Here is a 23203-nt window from a genome sequence, read left to right as displayed (position 1 = left end):
TCAGTTCGCCTTTTCGTAAAAGATCTCCACAGTTGAATGAAAAAATGAAATAATATCTCTCCAGTGGTATGAGCAATTTTCGTACAATCTTCTAACTTTGGTCCGTTCAAATTACTGTGGCAGAAGCCTTCAGACTAGAAAACAAAATTAGTCAAAATTTGGAAAATAGTCAAACAGATCGCAAATCACAAAATCTCCTCAAACGATTATCGATCTGTGATTGGTTAGGAGGAATGAAATCTCCCGTTTGAGAAGTCGTCAATGGAGCAGCCGGTCACTTCTTAATCACATGATGTGGTTTCCGTGATTGAAACACAACTGGCACTATATCTTGTCTAAGTGAAGGCTAATCACGCTGCTCGTATTGAGCCACTGGGTAGACGGTCACCCGTTCGAGATTCTGATTTTTGCGAGATGCGCACTTCTTCCCAATAAGGATGAAACAGATGTACAATGCTTCTCGACTTTCCACAAACTACCAAAATATTGGCAGTTTGGGTGTACTTTTCTGGTGGTTGATCCGTTCGCTTGGCAACCAGGCTGCGAACGAGGAAGTACCCACTCGGTTACACACTGATCATGCCTCCTCGACGAAAAGTTCGCAAACTAATTGCCACACTCTTTGAGAAGACAAGCGGCCAATTGATCCGCCTCAGGACCCACAAACTTCAAGATCGGCCACTGTCAGGGCGCGCCCAGACAAAACGAAACGTACATGTGCAGAGAGTGACGCATCCCCAAGATCACCATCGGTACGACACGTCCAGAAAGCAGGTGAGTTGGCGGGCCAAATACGGCGTAACCAATAGACGGCAACCCACGATACAACAAATGCTATCTCGAGCGATGAACGTTAATGGGTTTTCTGAGAGCATGAGAACAGTCATGATTGGTTGGAATTTATTTATTCCTATGCATCAAGACGACTCAACTCAGTTTATCAAAGCACGTTAATCGCAACTGTTCTAGTGGAAGATGGAAATTCAGTCGGAATGGCCCAGGCATTTAGTCACTTTTTTCGTCTGCATTTATCATAACCTATACATATTTCATGAGGCTATCGAGTCTGTAAGGAATGGACCGACATTTCATGTAGACGAGTCGGGATCAAATGCACTATTCTATAATTTATGGTTGCGAATTATATTCACATACAATCTGAGAAAAAGTGAACTTGAGCTGCTCACCTGAATTGACTCTACAAATGCATCTCTACCCAACACGGCTCAAAAGTTCACGTTTCCGTCACGATTGTCTACATCTCATCCTTCAAGCATTTCACTTTGGAATTTTGTTGTCGCTTTAAAGACGTAGGCGATGCATAGATCTCCTCACGTTCAATCACGCGGCCCTAACCCACTGTTGTGGTACCTCACGAAATCAAGTCGTAACTGGTAACATGCTCCCTGATCGTGTTTTCCGGGTTCTACTATTAGCTATGGTTTACTTCTCGTTTGCATGTGGGTCCTACTTGTGATGTCAGACAAGTTATATAAAGAGTGTGAATTTCACTCACACCCCAAAGCAGCTTATCACTAGCTGATGTGGCGAGTAAGTCAGTGAAATCGTCATAGGGCTTGATTAATTCTGACCGTCCCATGAGTCAGTATACGAAGAAAGAGAACAACACACTGTTGCCTCCGTCGGATGAACGTATCCGGGTTCCGATAACCTATCAGGACCTGGGATAGAAGCCATTGTCTCTCAAATTCAATTGAGGAAGCTGTGTTTTGAACTCCGCACAATTTCACTAGGTTCGGAACTGCTTTACAGGGGAAAGGGATTGTCAAAACTTGGATGACGGGAAGGTTAGGTTTGACGCCAAATTACACATTCGATTTCGTCAAACCTGAAGCATGTTATCGAAGGCGGCTTTCCCAAACTAGGGTCCTCTCACGTTCGTTGGAACGTTGATGACCACATCTGAATTACCACTGAAAACGTCTTTGACTCCACAGACGTGATGTAAAAAGAAGTTGGACAAAGTCCACTTGGGGGACAGCCTGGCCGAAAGAATGCGTTGCTAGATTAGTCACTGCGGACACATCTGGGTTTCACATTTGGGCGCATGTTCATGAATTTCACCTTAGGGCTGCCAGGTGAATATCAACATACGGGGACAATCGGTGTGCCACTCACGCATGCTGTCAGAAAATATCGTTCAGATTTCATCAGGCATATTTGAGGTAGAAGATGGTGGACAAATGTTACACTGAACTGGATTACCCAAAGACACTTCCCAGCGCGTTATATGCTTTGATATGGGAAAACTGATAGAGACGTTATAAACCTTGATCAGGCCATCAGATGGTGTAATACAGCATATTTGAGGTAGAAGATGGTGGACAAAGGTTACACTGAACTGGATTACCCAAGGACACTTCCCAGCGCGTCATATGCTTTGATATGGAAAACTGATAGAGGCGTTATAAAGCTTGATCAGGCCATCAGATGGTGTAATAAAAGCTTTGTGTTAATGGCGTCTTTCAGCATGGGCCGTCATATTTTAATTCAATCGTGTGTTTCACCTCACCACTTGAGTGTACGATATAGCAATATCTTACCGTTTAGTTTTGAAAAAAAAACCGCCTGATTTGAACGACAATGTACGCTCTTTCGTTAAGCTCTATTGAATACTGCTGAAGTAGGCAAATTCGCAATTTCCGTTTATCTATGGTGTGCCAGAAAAGCATCTGAGAAGTCCTGATAGGTGGGTTAACCGATCGATGCAACCAGGACAGTAACCGGGTCTTCGTTCGAGGCGTCGGGCAAACAAATCACATCACCCAATCGTAAGAAGTCATAATTCCGGTGTGTCCAGCGCGTGCTGGGATGGTAGTGGTAGCACGCTCTCTTCGTGCTGCCTCACACGTTCGGGGTACGCTCCTTGCTGCAACCAAGGATATGTACTCTTGCCGAGCTCTAATAGGGACAAAACTCCTGTCCACGACCAACTGTGAGGGGCCACGAGCAAGACTGTCCAATCGGGAGGGATTTGGATGTGAACTCTACCGATCCTGGAATAATCTACAAATAAACAAGCAGACTAGTGAAACATGGACTTCTTTCACGGTGCTCTAGGAGGTTCGTTACCCCTAGCTTGATCTACTACCTGCAAACTAGAGTAAAATATGTCAGTTAACTGGTTCCTCTCAATATGCCATAAAATGTTAGTTAACAGGTTCTTCTTAATAACTAGTGCCATTTCAAACAGCGCGATATCCCTTTTTCTTTCTTTGTGGCGCCAAACATAATTTGTTTTGGCGTTTTGCATTGGGTAAGAGTAATTTTGGCCAATACAGTCTAATAGTAAATCTACTTCTGGCCAGAAAGAACGATGTTCAAAAATCGGTTCCCTTGGACTTCTGTAGCCACCAGCATTTACAACCCGTGATCAAGGCTTCCCTTATCAGCCTACATATGGACATCTGATTTAATTTCATGTGAGCCTAATCTCTTGGTGGATTACTTTGTAATATGAGCCTGGTACAAGTAAATGCCGAAGTTTATCCTACAACAAGCATCTTCAGGGGAGACCCGATGCTCACAAGTATTATTTGATTGCCCTGTTTCAGTTCACGGTTAACTTCTGACCGTTGTTGCGTTGGCCCGAAAGTATGTCTGCATGTAGCTATGCCGTTGGAATAGCCTTTTCAATTCGACGCCAAAACATTTGTTTATGTGAAGTCAACAGTAACCAGTGTGGAAGTTGAAGGAAGAAACCTTCAGCCGAAAAACGTGTATGAGAATACCTTCTGAGGCAATAATTACCGACTGAAGTATGTGCACTGGTGATGAGCTTTGAACCCAATCCACAAATTACAACAGGTCAAGAGGACCACTGCTCAAACGTGAACGCACAAATCTATCAACTGTCTACAACTCTTAATTCTCTAAACACCTAGCTTTGAGAAACAAACAACTAAACGTACAAGCTAGGATATATTCAGTATTGCTCCCAGGCGTATCACATTTTGACTGATTGTGGCAAGGATTCAGATTGGTTTCATCAAAAACCATAGAAAACAAGATACAAACAAAAGGCAAACACTGGGCTAGATGTCAAAGTTGAGTCTGACCAGCCGTCTGTTCTACCGCGTAACATACGTCAGTCAGGGTATCTGAATGTCTGATCCTTTCGGCTTACCATAGAAGCCGCGTGACTATGGGAAGTGATATTCTTTGGTCATTGCTTCAGCCGATGTGGAGTCCCGGTGCTCGTGCGACGATAGAAGGTATCTCAGCAAGTTCGGCTTTTGAAACCGGGTATTCACAAACTGTTTAGAATATCTCCCGAGCATAGTTTTCCTCGCAGAATGACCCAGATCTTTTCCCCATCACTTTGATGGCTAGTGTTTCCCAAATCGAAAGTTGAGTATAGTTATTGCTATACTGTATACCTTGTTAGGAGAGGGCGATCGACCGACGGTTGTCTGCATTGGCGGTATTCCAAATGAGGAACAGGACAGTGCGAACAAAGTTAATGTTGATTCCCCGTTCACTCGTCCCAAACAGATCTTCGTTGACGGACGTTCAATAAACGTATAGACATAATTATATGCCAATTGTGTGGTTCGCATGTCACTATAGAAGTCCACAATAAGTTCTACCGCGACTACATTGTGTTGTCATCCTATAAGCCAGAGAAATGACAGGAATCTACAAACATGGCCAAAACATCGTGTAATGCCTCTCTGTGGTTTACTGCACAACATCCGATGACCCAAAACGATGTCTGATAGTAGAGGACAAAATAAGTGAGAGCGTTTTAGTTTGGTGGGTTAAAGCGCTTGCGGTGAACTGGCAGAAGATGTCAAAAAATGGAATATAGATTGTTGAGAGTCAGTTTTGATTAGTGCGGAAAACGCCAAGAATATAATTTTTTATAAGGTTGCATCAACGTGATCTTTTGGTTCAATCATCAAGCAGTCCAAGTTGTGACAAGAATGATAAGGACCACTATCCGATCGATACTTGCGAAAACAGAATCAGACAAATGAGACCTCAAATTCGCGGGAGGTCTTGAACGGATAGAAAAAGAATTGGTGAAGGTGGGAGCAGAACATATAGGGAAAACTTGCTAAAAATTTTCCTCATATGTAGGTCGACGGAAAAAGGAGTTGCCGCTGCCGTGGGCAAATGCCTGAATTTGGTGGGCTTGAAAGAGTTAGACAAACAACCTGATTGTAGTTGTAATGCACTATTCACAAGGTTGCTGAAAACTTGTCGACAGCGACCGACCGGTTTTGCCCTTCTTGGGGCTCATCAGGTGGATGCAGTCTCCGAACCATCACAAACGAGTGATTCAGCTGGGTTCGAGTTGAGTTTCTCGAGAAACCAAATTAGTTTGCAAATGAGTGTATTTCACTAACCTGATTATAGCTTCGGTGTGCTGCTAATATATAAGACAAAGAGTGAAAGTTTTACCAGGCGACTCTTGAACCCCAAGCGGAAGTTTACTCAGTCTGGCTGTCAACAGTTTCTTGAAAGGTAACACGGGAAAACTGGAAACGAATTTGGAGATTGATAACTTAATTATTGGAAAAAAGGACACATAAACCAATTAAGCGATGCGGGAGAATTAAGAGTCTCAATACTAAGAAGCAGCCCGGAGCAAAAATTTGCTTGTGATGGAAGAAATATCGGGAGACGTTTTGTTGAGAAAAATGTGGAGCCAGTGGATAAGTTTAGGAAGCACAAGGTTTCCTCCGNTAGAAGCACAAGGTTTCCTCCGCGGGTAACCATAGTATATAGTATAGTATAGTATAGTATAGTAGTATAATATAGTATAGTATAGTATTGGTCACAACGAGTGACCAAATATAATACTTAACCATTCAATGTTGCAACATTGTTAATGAGCTATTATTAATAATACTACTCATTACTTCAGCGAGCCCTAGCAATGAACGATTCACCGTTTTGTTTACTGGATGTATGGGCCCCACTTGAGACTACAAGCGGATGGGCTTGAAGTAGATAAAGGCAGCAGGTTCACTCACAGTGCTGATCAAAGCTGAGTCGTTAGAGGGGAAAAAGGTTCGAACTGAAAACTCCGATCTAGTTCGGCGTATACCATAAGGTGAATCCGGTCAATAGACTTTGGTTGCTCAGGCAAACCACCCAGCTATGAATAATATAATGTATCGCACCAAAGTACAATTCAATGTCGTTTCGCCTATCCATCAACCATCCTAGCCTTTTAGTCCCACTTGTGCGCCTCTGTCTAATTTACAAGTAACACTCGGTGTGAATAGCACTCTGTTCCGACTACCGACTAGTAGATATGACGACAGGTAGAACTCACAGTTTTGGGGGCTGCATGAAAATTGCGAATCTGGAAGATGGTCTCGGGTCGATCGTCTTATTAGGGTTAGCAGTTATTCACACAGGTGTCTGATGCGCCAATTATTTCCTCGAGTGATCTCTAATCAAAATATGGACAGTTTTTAGTTATTGTTCCACAGCAAAGGACACTTGGTAATAGCAGTATCAAGCCATTACATTTAACACATTTGGGGGCCTAACTGCATGCCGCCTGAAGGAAGCACGAGGGCTGAGTTGGTGCCAAGTTGCCCAAGGTTAGTTAGGAAAAGTCGAGAGGCAAAGGTCGGATTCAAGCCGCTAACCTTTCGATCAGTAACTTGGCGCTCCAACCAGTGAGCTATCTCGCCCAGTTCCCCAGTGTCCGTAGCCTGTGCACTTAAATATCGGAATACTCGAGGTAAACTAGTCCGATTATTATACAGAGATTCGCCACAAACTGAGAACTAGAAGGTAGCAGCGTAGATATATATATATATATAGAGAGAGAGAGAACAGAGGAGCCAAACTGATCCCTGGACGCCGATGGAATATTCCGCCAAAAATATAATGACAGACCCGCCGTTGTGCAACGAGTTATGAGTCACCGACTGCTCCCAACTGATTTACCTAGCCATTCTGCAAAGGTATTGAATAGAACTGGTGTTTAAGCTGAACCGACATCGTCATAATTAACATCTTCTAGGTGTCCAGTTCCAATGTCATTAGAAAGAAAGCGGGATGATTTGCTGTCAGTTTGGATCCAGGGTGGGGAACTACGGACTGACTCGTGAGTAAATTCATGCCTTTACTACTGAACCGCGAAAGGTTCTATAATGCTCCGGAGTGCCACAGCAACCTTCAGGAGGCTATATTGAGGAAAGTGACACTGATTGGAACAACACATGATACAAACGGTAAACAAAACGTTTTAATACGGCTTTCTCAGCAAACAGGAAGAAAAACACACCGATACGAAAGGACAACCGAATGCCGATTGTGGCACCAAGACATGTCGGTTGAGTGGTTTCCGTTATCTCGAATGTGAACCAGAAACTCACGATGACAGAGTGTTTTACTCTCATCCAAGCCCATTTAAGGAACATCCATCTATGAAAAACCACATAGTCCACATAACTGCGCGTCATTCGAACACTGTTTGTTTTAGTACAGTGAGGGATGTCGTGCTTGCAAACCAGGTTGCTCTCTAGAATGAGGTCAACTTTCAATGAGTGCGAAGTACTGTGGCAACCGTTGCAACTTGCTGTAATGCGAAACAGTATTGAATCAATATATTTGATCCTGTCAACTGATCCCGCCGTAAACACATGGATTCATAGATCACCATATTACACGAATGCTATCAAAACAAGCTCTTTGCTTATATAAAAAGAACCGATTTCCTCCAAGTTCACATCTGGGCAAAGGTATGTAGCGTCTAACAATGTAATTTCAGGATATTTTCAAGAAAGCGAATGAATGTTGGCGGATCTAGTATGGTAGCCAAAGTCGCCTTCAGAAAACAAGAATTCTACATAATATATTCATATTACATAACATATGAACAGGAAACACATACTTGCCTGTCCTGGTCGGTCCAATTTAGCAGAGGCCATCCTCTTTATTTACTTGACTCTTTCTCAGCAACAGGTCATCTCGGGAAACAACTAAGAACAAGGGAAGACATCGCTGTCCTACTTTTGAGGAAACAACTTTAGAAACCAAAATAGAAATCTAACAGCACCCACGATGTGTAGGCCTTTAAGTAAGAAATTACTTCAAGCGATTAGCTATCGTTCCATCAAATGAAACTTCCTTTGTTGACCCCAATTTGCTTACGCGCTTTCAAAAAGCCGTATTCCAGGAGGTTCTTCCTCCTGTAGCGCATCAAAACCATTTAAGTGACGTTTATGTCCGCAAGATTGGGAGGGCTCGAACCCTAGCCTCGTGCTTGCGGATGAACCGATTAAGGTAGTAGATAAATTTGTTTACCTGGGCAGCTGCATCAGTCCCGGTGGTCTCACGAAAGATGAAATTTCCATCCGGATTGGGAAGGCCAGAGCAGCTTTTGTGAAACTACGTCACCTGTGGCGTAGTCGTGACATCAGTTTCTTTGTCAAGGGTCGAGTTTACAATGTTGCGGTGCGCTCCATATTACTATATGGATCTGAAACATGGCCGCTGCGCGCCGAGGACGTCAAAAGACTTTCAGTGTTTGACCATCGATGTCTTCGGAGCATTGCCCGAATCTGGTGGGAACACCGGATCAGCAATTCTGAAGTACGTCGAATGGTATTCGGGAGAAATAACTCACCCTCGATAGATGAACTGATCACACTGCACAGGTTGCGTTGGCTTGGCCACGTGCTGCGTATGCCAGTCGACCGACTTCCTCGAAGGGCTCTTTTCGCCCAACCATGTGAAGGGTGGAAGAGAGCCAGAGGCGGTCAAACAATGACTTGGCAGCGAAGTATGAAAGCCATTACCAGCAAACTCAGCTGCGCTGGTCACTGCCGTCTTCCTGGATGGGGACCCCGAGACGGGCCACATCAGTGGCTGGAAACATTGTCAGACATGTCCCAGTCGCACCCTCAATGGCGCTCGTGCATCCAAGCTATTGCCTTCAATGCATAGCTCCTTTTCCAACCCCCCTCCACTTGACAGCCCACTGTACCTATCCTCCCCCAAAACATCAGCGAACGAAACTGCGGCAGCTACAACCACTGTACGATGAGTACGCGGTTATTACAGCTGATGATGATGATGATGATGATGATGATGATATGTCCGCTCAAACCTTGAGTTGCCAGTGATGGATCCCAACTATCTTCTCACCAGTCTCTGACACAAAACGATGGTGGTGTTTCAAAATGTCGTGACGCTTTCCATTTTCTAATCGATCCCAGGGAGTTACGTGGACTGTTTGGAAATCTGTCCAAGCGTCGTGACGAGATAAAAAAGCTCCTCGAAGATGTAATCCGGAACCATGGGCCGAGTATCCAGTGAACGATGTGTAATGATTACTTCGCTTTCAGCTATCCTATTGATATTCATTAATTTATACAACACGTAGGACGTTGAACAACTGAAAGCATTTCAGGGCAGAGATGATCTACGAAACCTCCAAATCAACTGGTTTTGAGCTCGATTTGCACAGTATAGTCTCTGGTAGTAGTGCTCACTCACACAATTATTGCCATGTGGAAGTCAGCACCGTCTAACCACAACGCCGTTTGCTCCAATCTACTATTGCCATCCGCTTCTGACATCTAGATCTGTTTCTCTCTCCCTCAAATTTAGTAGCAGTCGTAAGTAGTATTTCTGGAATCATTAGGTTTTGTGTAATATTGACGGGATGTAAGGAGGACATGGTGATTCTCTTGAGCTGTAAAGAGCTTACTGTCTTGATGAAAAAGTTGAGCTAAGTTGTTAAGAGAAGAGTTGGCAGCTCGCTTTTCCACACACACACACACACACACACACACACACACACACACACACACAGTCACCGGCAGATATCACATTGTGGGAATCTTTGCACTTGTACCTTACAAAGTTTGCTAAAGATATCTTTGTCCTACACACTCGAGTAAATAGTAGTCCCTCACTAACTAGTGTTTCAGACGCTTCTGGCTGCTGGATTCTGTAGAATGCCTACTCACATGATTCTCAGTTGAAAAAATGACCTCGTGCCTCGGCGCTTTCATTCTGGTGAGTCCATACCAAAGTGGAAGTACTGACCTCGAGTTTTCCTCTCATTGTAGCTTATCAGCAGTGCATATCCAATGGCTATGGCAGAGCCTGAACTCCGCGCATCTGATATGCGAAGGGAGCGTGTTGTCATTACTCCACCAGCGCACGGATGGACTTCTGAACAGGTGAACAGGTTCGCGCTTGAGTACTCTGAGCGGAACGCCCGAGGCCTCTAGAAACGACCCAGTAACATGCCCTGATTTTGCCGGTCGATTGTTGCTTGGTTATTCACTAGGTGGCTGCTGAACATTTCCCACAGTTTGGTAATAGGCCTTCAGATCAAACATGAAGGCACCATCATTGCGCGGACAAAAAATCACGCCGGATATAATCCGTTTTTGAGATACCAGATCAAACAAACTGCTCAAGTGACATTCTTTTATTTATTTATTTATTTATTTATTTATTTATTTATTTATCTATTTATAGATTTCGCATTAAACAACGATCACGTGCAATTTGAACATAAAAATTCTGAATATTTCCGTCTGTGTATTTATTTCGTAAAAGCATGTGTCCAAATAAATGTGACATTCAGGGAACACCTTCAAAAAATCGGGTAGACGTTCAAGTATTGACATTTCTAAAGCGACTGAAGATGAAATCAATAAATTTTGTTGTTGCTTCTGGTAACCGACGCTTCGTCGGTAATGTGCGCTAGGAGTAGTGGATTATTTCATTCCAACATCTATGGATATGTCTAAGCTTCAAGTGTATTAGTTTGTAGCTTGCCTCGAGTGCATTTTTTCAACCGTAGATATCGCCTATGTCCTCGGCCACGAGCAACCTTCTTCGGACATGTCAATATGCAATAAGATAGCCTAAATTTAAAAAAGCGCGTTTTTTCTCAGTTTTGCCTACAGTAAAACGCTGTCTAATGCAAGTTAGTCACAGACGGATTTCGTACGGCACCCTATGGACGGGAAAAATCTGCACACAGTTTGCTTTGGAAGCAAGGGATTGGTTTGTGAGAGGCGCACAATATTCAATTTGTTCCGTGTGTCCGACATTTAGAAATTGTTGAGGCCATATCCAGGTTTGTCACTTGTCGCAGCCAGGCAAAAATCGCAATACAATGATTCCTGCTTTTTCAGTAGCTTTTTAGGTAGTATGTAGACCGTAAAAATTTTACTGCGTAATCCTCCCAACAGCTCCATGGAGATTCGCGAGGTGTGTATCTCCAACATTTATTAATAAAGACAAAACAGCTGATTATAATTGCAATACGAAATATTCATTGGAAAACTGGTTGGCTCATGAATCTAAGCAAAACGCGACCAAAACCGATTTAAACTCGCGTCATTAAGTGACACAGAACCCAGGAACTGAAGCAGGCCAAAGCAAAGGTGGCTTCAAAAGTAGAAGTGATTGTGAGTAGTATGTGAGCATGGATGTGGATTAATCGGTGCCGGATAGCTCAGTTGGGACCCTATTCAAGTCCGAAATATTGTACAACTGAGTACATTTTCCAAACACTAATTGATGAGCTCTAGCTGGGTTACCATGTCTGCTCAGAGACAGAGCATCTCATTCCAGATCGCCACCCGTATTGAAAAAAAGAATAAGGTTCCCTTCAAAACACTCCATTGACGCGAATCTATTAACATTTTCCTTTCGGGATTTTGAACTATGCCATTGTTGACCAAATTCCGCCTTAAAGTTTTAACTCGGCGGCACAGTTTTGAGACTTCACCCAACATGTCGATTAGTGTTCTCTCACACAAGGTATTTTATCACAAAAACTGTGGTGTGAACACGCCTGATCAAAACGTCACCGTAAATGCATGGTCCACCGACTAGTGGCGACGAATTTCAACCGGTTGCCGAGTTGCTGACTGATCAAAAAAGCCACAACTCCTAGTTGTTTTAAGCTCTTTGATCTAGAGAAATGTTCAATAAACCACTTTCATTTTGAACGGAATCTAGTGTCTAACTCGACACAACTCGGAAAACAAATGTGCGCGTTGGCTGTCTCAAATGAGTGCTAATTTACCCTGAAGCACGTTAGTAGATACGGAATAAATTAGAAGGTATTTCTGAGCTCCATATTCGTTTCAACAATGGAGTTGCATGTGTTTGTCTCCTCATACATCAGGGTCAGTCTGAGTTGAATTTAGTCCTTTTCTGTTCATGTCCCGTGGATTGACATTGAGTTACGTTGAGGCAAAAGAGCAGATGCTGATGGAACCTCGCATTTAGCCGATAGTCCTTCCTTACACGATGGGCATCTCAGGATATCTTACAAAGTATAAGATGAACATATTTACTGAACCGGTTAGTGGACAGTCATTCGAGACGCCTCGAATAGCACAGAACGCTTTACAACCATTCCTGGATGAGCTAACTCTCTAATGTGAAGAACAGGAACCCAAAATTTGAAAGCAGCATTTTCATAAGGCGCAGATGAACTGAATCGGTACGCTTGCTCGACTGCAGTCTGGAAACTGTAGTTATTTTACGTTCTTGAGGACGAACTGGGTAGAACCGGGGAATCGTGCACACTGGTAATCCACCAATGGTTGAGTACATCTTACCAGCCAACTCGAAAAGTTCACCGGAGCTGATCATTGCGCGTTCGCATTGGTTACACCAATGCTGGCCCCACTTTATGAGCACATTGGAAAGACATAAGCTTTCAACCACTTGAAGGTTCGACCGTGTGAGTTGGACGTCCGCATGGGTGTCCAAGATCTAATCTGCACGGCCACAGAAGTGAAGGCTCTCCGGTACATTTTCAAGGGGAAATTGCCAAGAATAGGTTGTTCTAACAGAACGGTCGTATCTAAGCAACACCCTGATCGATTTTCCCGACTATCAATTTATAGCATTTTGAATGTACCCTTCCTCGTTTGTGAGGACAACTGAGCAAGAAGACTTTACAACTACAGCGTATTCATCTATCTTCACAAAGCGACCACCATAGGAGAGGCTGGAGTCGGTCTGCTCTTGGTGTAATGGACGGGCTCTTACTCACCACAAGGACAAGTTCGTTTGTACTTTAAAGCGGCTCTTATAATCTGTGCAGAATATGGATATGCAGTAGGAAGAATCTGCTAACGGATTCTCTGCAACACGTCTTGCCCTTCGCTGCAGACATCAAGACTCTGCGTCTTAGCATGACAGAATGAGAAATGGAAAACTATGAATATATTCATTGGGTCCGACACTGGGCCCAAAAATTGATCCTAGCACAAGCAATCCAGCTTTGTTCGATATTCCGGATCAATGTGCATCTCACAACGTAAGTGGGTCGCGAACAAGTTATGAAGGGATGCAAATCAAATTAGCTGTTAAACCCAAACAGTACGGGTCCCCTCCTTTCGATGGCCCCCGACCCGGCAACACGAGGGAAATTGCCCGGAATAGCTTGTTCTAACAGAACGGCTGCATCTGAGCAACACGTTGAACAACAGATCGATTTTTGACTATCAATTTATCACATTTTGAACGCACACTTCCTCATTTGTCAGGACAAATGAGCAAGAAGACTTTACAACTACAGCGTATTCATCTATCTTCACAAAGCGACCACCATAGGAGAGGCTGGAGTCGGTCTGCTCTTGGTGTAATGGACGGGCTCTTACTCACCACAAGGACAAGTTCGTTTGTACTTTAAAGCGGCTCTTATAATCTGTGCAGAATATGGATATGTAGTGGGAAGAATCTGCTAACGGATTCTCTGCAACACGTCTTGCCCTTCGCTGCAAACATCAAGACTGTGCGTCTTAGCATGACAGAATGAGACAAATGGAAAACTATGAATATATTCATTGGGTCCGACACTGGGCCCAAAAATTGATCCTAGCACAAGCAATCCAGCTTTGTTCGATATTCCGGATCAATGTGCATCTCACAACGTAAGTGGGTCGCGAACAAGTTATGAAGGGATGCAAATCAAATTAGCTGTTAAACCCAAACAGTACGGGTCCCCTCCTTTCGATGGCCCCCGACCCGGCAACACGATCTCAAGCGTTGTCTCGGCAATCACGTATCATACCCAAGTCTCGTATTCACAGTTCTGCAATAGGTTGCATGAATTTGGCGTTGCTGACTTTGGTTGTGTGTTTGTTCTGAATCTTGCTCTTCCTTAGTCAAAATAATCTTTCTACAGATGGAAAGTTACCCAAGCTTAAACTGATAAACAGCATTCGAATCAGCGCGCGGCCCTGAGAGCATATCGTAACAAGTGTACGGGACAACAGGCTTTCCCTCATAGTGTATAACTTTGGTGGTAGATGTCGCACAACGTTCCAATATCTCATTGAAATTTACGTTCAAGAGCATCTAAGCCTGGGAAACTGAATGTCCGTGATTAGCTGTGGAACGCTAGCCGCTTTGACCTATCATATAAGCCGAGTGATTACCATTTGACCAAAATGGTTCACTCGGACACTGTAGTTCAAAATCAATAATCTGATATGCACAAATCCGACTCGTTCGCTTACAGTCATTTGTAAGTCATGCCTGTAAATGTTCTGGTCAGTCTAGGTGGACGAATGGTCAATAGGTTTGAAAACGCTACCTCCGGAGGGTTGTCCAGGGTCCATAGTTTGACGTGCATCCCATTATCAACACTCCGGTTAAAACAGGTGTCCAATGGGACAGAAAAAAGTGAGGATATTTTTGCTTCCCATCCGCATCCAGGGATCATTAGGATGTACTTAACATATGTAACGTGGATCGTGAGCTCCCTGCGTGTGGATGGATGCGTTCTTATCCATATTTCGCGAAAAATGGAAACATTAGTGCAATCGGGTGTGGTGAATTACGTCCCAAAGGAAATGACAACTGTGTGGTATGGTCAGATGTCACTCGGACAGCTATTATCATGTAACCGTTAGATTCTGGTTTTGTTTAGCTTTGGACTTCCAACCAGGCATTTTGCTGCGGTTAGTTTACGATACAACAGTGAGCAAACCCTCCAACCCATTAATTCCAAATAAAAGTCAAAATCCTGAGGTAGTTGCATGATGTGTACCGAGTTCATCGACAGATTGTCATCTACGTGAAAGTCGGCATTGTGACAACCTGTTAGCTACATCTTGTGCAGCAGTACGAAACGGAAGGTGAAAACCGGGAGTTTGCAGTCAGAAGGAATCGATCATATTGTTAGCTGTCCCTTGGTGATACACCAATGGTAAGACTCAGGTTCTGTTTGATTTGTTTATATTATACAACGAACTACATCCAACGTGTCGTGTAGCAGCCCACTCCTCTACGATCTGTTCAAGTTCGTAACGGAAAAACCGTGTTTCAAGTGTAAAGTGCACAATATCAGGCTTGGTAAGCTGGTGACAAGCCCCAACATAAGAGTCGGTTTCCAGTGGACGGGGATGTAATGACCCAAATCGCCTCAGTAATTGTTGGCGGTGTGAGGAGATTTGTGATTTTTGTGGAGATTTCGTCCTGTAAGTGAAGGCAATCTATACGGAAAAGCCGAGAAGCACTGTACAGCTGTTTCATCCTTATTGGGAATAATCAGCAGTGCGCATCTCACGAAACCCCGGAGAGTCTCGAACCAGCGACCTCCCGGCTAGTAGTTTGAACACTTAACCGTTCGGCCACGAGTGGCTGATCAGCAGTGTGACTAACTCGCACTCAATAACTAACTCGCCTCAATAATTGTCAACCCCATCGCTCGTGTGTCAGCAAATGATGGTCTGCGCGCACTCTTTCAAATAAAGTTGTTTGTATAGAGTGAACTGGTGAAAGAAGCCACAGTGAAAACATGGTCGAGCGCATGTTTCGGCACTTTTCAAAAAACTTGCCATGTGTTTTTTTACTGGCGGACTTCTACGTGACATAAATACACGTTACTGGGGCAATTCACTTGGACGGTATGTTTCTGAAAAAATGGCTTAAAATTTCATTGCTCTCAAAGCTGTTGGCTCGGCGTGGAGTGATGTACAAGTACACCAAAAAGCGCCATGTATGCAAAAATACTACTTCAGGCCATCCACTCATCTCGGCGAAAACCCTAACCCAACATTCTCCCAAGATCTGATGTGGTTTTCGATGTGGACTCTCTGTCAGCGCGCTTTTAGCCACAACTGGGTAGCGCTTCATGTCTGCTACCCTTGAAGCTAATCGGAACTGGTACCCGCATATCACAGACGAATAGGCATTCAAGTAAACTATCGTGCTATGTACAACTTGACAAGGCACATCATTCAAACTCTAGGGATTTGTCACCCAATTCTACAACTATCGATAACGTGGAGGGAGAAGAATGCACGCATTCGGTCCAGACTCACCGGTACAGAATTTTACTTTGCAGATGGGGTCTGGAGAGTGTCGCTACACACATCTTGAGTACAACGCATTTCTGTTACTTGTATGCCCCTATCCAAATGAATCCAACTCAGTTCAGACCATGCCATGCCTCCCGTCAGCACAGGTGCAAAAAGAGTCCAGTTCCACTGAAGTGCTCTTTCTCTCTCAAAGAAGATCCACACAACTGAAAAGAATAAGAAGCTTTCTAACGTTTTCTGTCAAAGGACTGGATCGTTTCTCAGAATAAAACGCGAAAGCAGGTTTAATTGACATCAACATTTTTAGTTTGTGTTGGAAGTCGATGTCAGACGCATTGCTGTTATACAGGTTCTGCTTGATCCAACTGAGCGGAAAAACAATGGTACTATGAGCACGGATGTTAGTGTTCCTACATGACAATATCTGGCAAAGTGTGTTAAACTCTATACATACTCACTTCTCAGGGGGAACCTTTGTGCTTGTTGTCCTATTACCAGCAAGGCTGAGACGAATTCATATTTTCAGAGAACTCTACTGTTCACAACGAATTAACTGATAGCCATCGTAAAATGAGTTTGCATGACTGGTCAGTAAGATGTAAAACTAACGAAAGACGAAAGGGGTCTATCCAGACGGGGAAAAACTTCAACCACATGCGCCGTTTAGACCGTTGGATGCAAGACATTTCCGTTAAATGAAAAGGCCTGAGGTACGGTCAGTTCCCACTAGGAAACACCGGATCTTCAATCACTTGGACCATCAAATCTCATGCATCAGTACGCACACCAAAATCGTTTGTGCGACTAAAAAGCTAATCGTAAGATTGCAGTTGGGCGGTGCAATTCAAACTTGGAAAGATTGTAGCCTTTCGGCAAGAACGTGACATATTGTGCACCAGCAAACTGTTCCGGTCTGGTGACTATCAACTCTTCCACAAGCGCTACCTTGGCTTTCCTGGCTCAAGCAACTTCTTTTCGAAAGATTTCTTCTCTGTTTGCTGATGGCGAAAATGGTTTTGCTGTGGCAACATCACAAACTTACCTCGACATTCAACAGAACTTCAAAAGCCATAAGTCTAGGGCATAACTCGTTTCAGTAGACCACTCACCAATCATCCTGGAAAGTCGGCTAAACCACGATTTCAAATCAGCAGTGGATCGTGTACTGAGCACTCTTGGCTTTTGAATGCGCACTCGCAAAATGACTGTTGCTGCTGAGCGATAAGCTTTTTTAGACGGTGAGATATAAATTGCGCTATCTTCACGACACACGAAATAAACCCTAGTCACTGACACTCGGCAGGCTGTGTAATCTGGACGTCGTATTGCTCTCTTGCCAGCTAACTTATTAATCGAATGTTCCAGGTGGCTAATACTAAATCACCAGGTACCTTCGGTCTGAACAGCTGGGAATTACCGTTCTTTCAAAGATTATAGTCGGATACGAATGGTGCAACGGTCGATCTTCACAAGGCTCAGCGATCCTATGGGCTCTGATCATATTTTCAAAACGTTCCCCTTATGAAAGTTTCTATCCCATGGATCCTCGCAATACCTGTTTGTTTGCCGCATCGTTGAACGCCTTGGAAGGCTGTCACATTACTTCACATGATGTTTGTGCACTCCAACAGCTTGGACGACAGGCCATGTTGACGCGATCTGAGGATGACCTCAAAAGAGTGAATGTCATAGACATACTGAAACAATTTTGGCTAATTCATGTACCACCGACAAATTTGCCGGAAGAGTGACAATAAAGCCCCGAGGATACATCAGATTTATGACAGAAGCTAAGCGGCGTGAAGGTGTACAACACGCTTCCTTGAGATAACAGTAATTGAACATCCGAGAGCTGGAAATCTAGACTAGTGCAGTTCTGTCTGGCGCACTGCTACCAAGATTTTGAGAGACTCCGACCACACGCAGCGGATAATACCCGACGGTGTAAGGATACGTTTCCGGTGATTTTAAAACCAAAGTACGGGAACGGCATTTTTCAGGAAAGTAGCATACTCACAAAACAACTTGGCTCTATGCCCTGCAGACTGTTCCTGCAGATCAGACAGAGTTGGCCCGGAAAAATTAGTACACACTGCCCAACAGTTCGACATTTAACTATCTTCAAACCATCAATGTGAGCCAAAGGAAATTTGGTTGTCCCAACACCATTTGTAGTTTTGTTCCGCCTGTCCCCCAGATGGTGTGTGTGTAGCATAATGTTGGATGTTGATGTCATGCTTACGCATGCTCTACAAACAAGACAAAGGTGGTGGATTTATTGGTGATGCTCAAACGAACTGTACTTTATTTTACTTGTTCTACGGTGCGCACCCCATAGGATACGACGGAAAAAAAACCACAATAATGCAATGTTGTCTTATTTGTGCCTTTTGTGGTTCGTTGCGGAAAGGTTAGTTAAATACCTTTGTAGTACAAAGGTACGGGGATGCGGACAAGACGTAGGGGACGGGCGAGCCGCTGCTCCATTCCCTGAAAGCACGTAGGATGCAAGTATTCCGTCAGCGTTCGTCTCCCGTCGGGAGAGAAAAAAACGGTAAGCATAAGCGAAAATAGTTGCCAGCCTGGAGCGTTTGATCGGCAATAGCGAGCAAATTGTTATCAAAACATTCTTACCCCCAGTTCGATAAATAAACCACTGTCGCTACAGACGCCAGCCTCTTCGGGTCTGGTATGTCTCGGAAACCGCCCCATCAAAAGTTGAAATAATACGCGAAATAACTTACCCATTAAGAACTTAATTTCAAGAATGGGCTACCATCTGAACTTTCCGAGACCTTATCAACAGGTTGCCCGCGTTAATCAAAACTGTCTAGACGAACGGACAAGAAAAACATTCTTACATACAATATGAGCCAGGGCAAGAAGGAGATAGTGGCGATCGTCTCAAAGATATGCATCAGTATTTTAGCGCCCACCGACGGAATTGTTCGCCTTGAAGAACATCCGCGTTCATGCCGATGACAACTAGACCGTTACACACAAAAAAACCATCGGTAGATTCTCAAAAGTGGGTGAGATGGCTCAGTGGTCACACTAGATGGCTCGGTGGTTGGAGCACGAATTTACTGACTAGAAGGTCCGTGATTCGAACCACATCTCTGCCTCTCGACTTCCCCTGCCTAGGCTTGGGCAACCTGGCAGTATCCCAGCCCTCGGGTAGCATCGCGGCTAGGCACCGAAAGGGTGTTACAGCTAAACGAGATTCTCAAAAGACTGACGATCAGAATTTTCATGGATATTCTTGTTGATCAATGCGTACCACATGCGAAAGTGGCTGCTAATCCACCCTCAGAATATTGCAGGTGCTGTAAGAAAGTTCACCGAATTTCGCCCAATTTCGACTTTTGTTTTCGGACATCAGTGGCTTCTGTCAAGGATCCCCGATTGAACGCTTCTCCTTGACTTCATTCTCGATGGCATATTCACCAAGAAAGTGATTATGGAAACTGCTGATAGGTTGAACATTTGCCCTGACAGCATCGTCTTTCACAGTTCACTTCTTTTGGGAACAGGCTTTAGGCGCACGACCAAATGTGGATGAACTCTCCAGGGATGTAAGTCGTTTTGGTCCATTCCAAACCGCATAGCAGTAAAGCACTGGTGGCATCTGGCACCCGGTGTCTCGAGTGCTGAAACTGCCAGAGAAGGGATGTTCTACTTGCCTCAGTAGTTGACTATCAACCAACGAATAACACTTGTGCCTCGAAAGCAAGAGGCATAATCTTCACATCTCGACTCCTTATTGACTGTGCTATCTGTATCTTTCTTTAGGGAGAGGCCACGAAGCCTAAAACATGGTGGCGTTCATATAATGATAATAAAAAGCTTCTTGGTTCATTTAAGGGATCAGAACAGCTTTCTTCACTTAACCGCCACAATTTTCAAGGCAGTCAACGTGTTGTTGAGAGCAGTCTCATGTGAAATCATGGAGACGGAGTTCAGGCCTTGCAAATGCTGTAGCAACGATCACCAAATCTCGCGTGTTGTTCACATCAGCAAGACTGGAGTGGAATAAATTTCAACGTCATCCGGGAACAATGATATACAACATAAAAACGGCAGTCAAGTCAGTCTCATTTCGGGCGTTTTGATCTTCCAGCCACAGCGCAACGAACAGTGACGGGCTCTGTTGGCGGTGTGAGACATTAAAAGGGAAAGAAATCACTGACAATCTTGCAGTTTGCCTGTGTCGTCATGAGTCCTGGTACCCCTGTTTAACTCGTGATTTTGTTCAGCTCCACATCCTGTCAGTTTTTCCGGCACACGCGCCAACTCGTTGTAGCACACAAGATCCGTTTGAAGAGAAAGCGCTCCTTATCGCTCGCTTTCGCAAAAACGATCCAACAATATATATGACGTAAACAACGGTGGTCGTAGGTAGTCTAACCTATAAATGACTGGTTTGTAGAACTGGAAAACTTCAAAGCAGAGACAGACTTGCTGAAAACTATTCAGCTGGTACTCATCAGCTTCGTGTGTACCTTCATACAACGAAGCATACCCTGAAATTGCAAACGTCGCACCAAGTAAGGCATTATATGGCCTCTGTGCCGCACATATAGCAGAAGAATAACACAAAAGAGAGACTCCAATGCGCTGCATTTGAGTCTCCCGTTAAAACCAAACTGGTTTGCATACATACAAGTGTGTTGTGTGAGTTTTGTATAACCGTTTCAGTTCCAGAGGGAAGGAAGCGCATTACGGCATCTGCTGAAATCAAATGCATCCACTTACCGCTGCAGGAATAACGGTGCTAGCCTTACGAGAAACCAAATTTGGTGTTGTTTCCGCATCCCATCTGGCGCTGGTGAGGAAGGTAGATGATAGATGAACGTAAGCTAGCTAACCGCCGTGCTGGCACATTCGACCGCTTTTGGCGACAATCCAGATAATGTGAGCGGTATCATGGATCCACTCCGAAGCAACATGAAACAAGGACGGTCAAACTAGAGGCCGGCTATTCTGGCAACCCTTTCACAGGGACTTGGAAGCTCACTCTCATCGACCCACGCCGGACACCACTCACAACACAAGAAGTGTGTAATTGACGCGAATTTTTCAAAAGACCTAAACAATAGCTACTTGAGCCGCTTCGTTCATTTATTAGATAAGCTACGATCTTGACGGTCAACTTTTCACCCACATCCTTATCCGGCAGAGTAACAGGTAATAACGACGACCAACCAAAACAAAGCCATGAACCAAGCACGACTCCGGTTAATTTAGGACATACGTGAATGCAGCCAAACACGGTAGTACGAGAAGCGTATCATTCAAATGAATGCAGCCGACTTGCTATCATCCTCGGAGACAAAGCCAAGTTAAGATAGATCGTTTGATGAACATTGATGTGCGGCCCAACGAGTATGCATATCTCTGTGGATAGCTGTAAAGTAGATCACCGTTTTTCAACATATCAACGAACTATTGGTACAAGGATGTCATGTTTATCGGTGATGCGACTTTTTCCATTTTCGTTTGGCTTGACGGTTTTCATTCAACCCGTTTTTGCTCTTGCCATATCCAACTCTGCTGTGGCTATCGCGTGGTGAGAATCCTTAGGTAATTTGTTCAAGAACTTTTCCGATTAGTGTATGAATTTGTCACTGAACCGTGATTAATGACGAGAACGCGGGTGGTATCTTGTCGGAAAGTAAAACCCCCCTGGTTCAAGAGATGTCGCGCTGATCCGCTTGAAATCAGCGACAGTCTCAGCAACCCAGGTTGATGCCAGTGTTGCATCTCAACGCAAACATAACACCCTTAAAACTACCAGTTATGTATGAAAAATTGAACTTGGGTTGCATAATCAAGACTGTTTTCGGACAATCGAAACAAACGCATATTCAAACCGCTACCAGCACCACCACCAGGATAATAAAGAACACAAGTCAGTTAGCAAAGTAATAACTCAGAGATTACACATCACATCTGCTGCGGCAAATCTCGTGAGAGCAAAACATTGGTGAATAAAAGAATGCACAAAATAGGTGTTGTATGAAATTATTAGTAATAGTAATAAGAATAAGGTTAGAAATACCAGAGAGTGAGTCCCCAGCACAAAAAAAACAGATGTACCACCAGTTCTCCCTGCAATGTTACCTGCGGAGGTGCGTATTGGATCCCCAGTCAACACTGTGTGGGTTCGCGCAACACAAGGTGAACTGGTCGGGCCACGTAAGCCTTTAGGCCCACTGTCTCGATTCCTGGTTTGCTTGTCCATCCTCAGAGCTGAAGAAAATTGTGTGAGCACAAGACTTGAGAAACAAGATGAGGATGATGACTGAGAGGCAACCAAGACAGTCAGTCACTGAGTGTGTGGCAAATGACCTTGCTGTTGCACGCAGCACCGGCGTTTGGACATCGGTGTGCCCACATCTTCTCTTGAACAAGGTGTATTCATTGGCTTGTGTTATTCTTAATGCTTGTTACTAAACAGGTACAACTTGTACTATGGTTTCTGCAGTTCGGTTTTCTACCGATCCTATATGGTATGCACTAGGTATGAGGTCGTGGTACGTGTTGGTTTGTGTGCATGGACTGGTTTGGCTCATGTTCACATTACGGTATTGGGCAGTATTTTGTGCGCGACGAAAACGTCGTTTGCATGTGAATATGACAGTGAGACACACGATCATCAGGACAATTACAAAAACACTTGTCCCGATAAGGAAGGCTTGACAAGTGGTAGAGCCCTGGCGATTGGGGGTGACAGCACTGCAAGAAAGGAACGAGAAGCTCGGTAAACAGTTTAATGTAGAAAACCAAAACATAGAGGATCAGGAGAAAAAAGCCATTGGCTACTTTCACTGAAGGTTTCCAAGGCTAGGAAAAATCTCTATGCTGTGTGAAAGACTGTGCGGGACAACGGTCAG

The 23203-nt window shown here is 44.1% G+C and overlaps 2 protein-coding genes across 2 annotated transcripts in view; one reads left to right on the top strand and one right to left on the bottom strand.

Annotated features, from left to right (window-relative positions):
* Nucleotides 1–579: 579 nt before the first annotated feature.
* The window catches only part of T265_05128 (hypothetical protein), a gene marked incomplete at both ends in the record, with an annotated part of 68669 nt that continues 46045 nt past the window's right edge, over nt 580–23203 (top strand). The window contains 2 exons of the mRNA XM_009170052.1: nt 580–774; nt 10068–10181. Coding sequence (XP_009168316.1) covers nt 580–774; nt 10068–10181 — 309 coding nt within the window. The remainder of the gene's footprint in view (nt 775–10067; nt 10182–23203) is intronic.
* Nucleotides 22132–23203, bottom strand: part of T265_05129 (hypothetical protein) — a gene marked incomplete at both ends in the record, with an annotated part of 45075 nt that continues 44003 nt past the window's right edge. Inside the window, one exon of the mRNA XM_009170053.1 lies at nt 22132–22559. Within this exon, the coding sequence (XP_009168317.1) occupies nt 22514–22559 (46 nt within the window). The remainder of the gene's footprint in view (nt 22560–23203) is intronic.

Source organism: Opisthorchis viverrini (assembly GCF_000715545.1).
Source record: "Opisthorchis viverrini unplaced genomic scaffold opera_v5_96, whole genome shotgun sequence".
In the NCBI taxonomy this organism is placed as follows: Eukaryota; Metazoa; Platyhelminthes; class Trematoda; order Opisthorchiida; family Opisthorchiidae; genus Opisthorchis; species Opisthorchis viverrini.
This window is presented reverse-complemented; position numbering and strand designations above follow the sequence as displayed.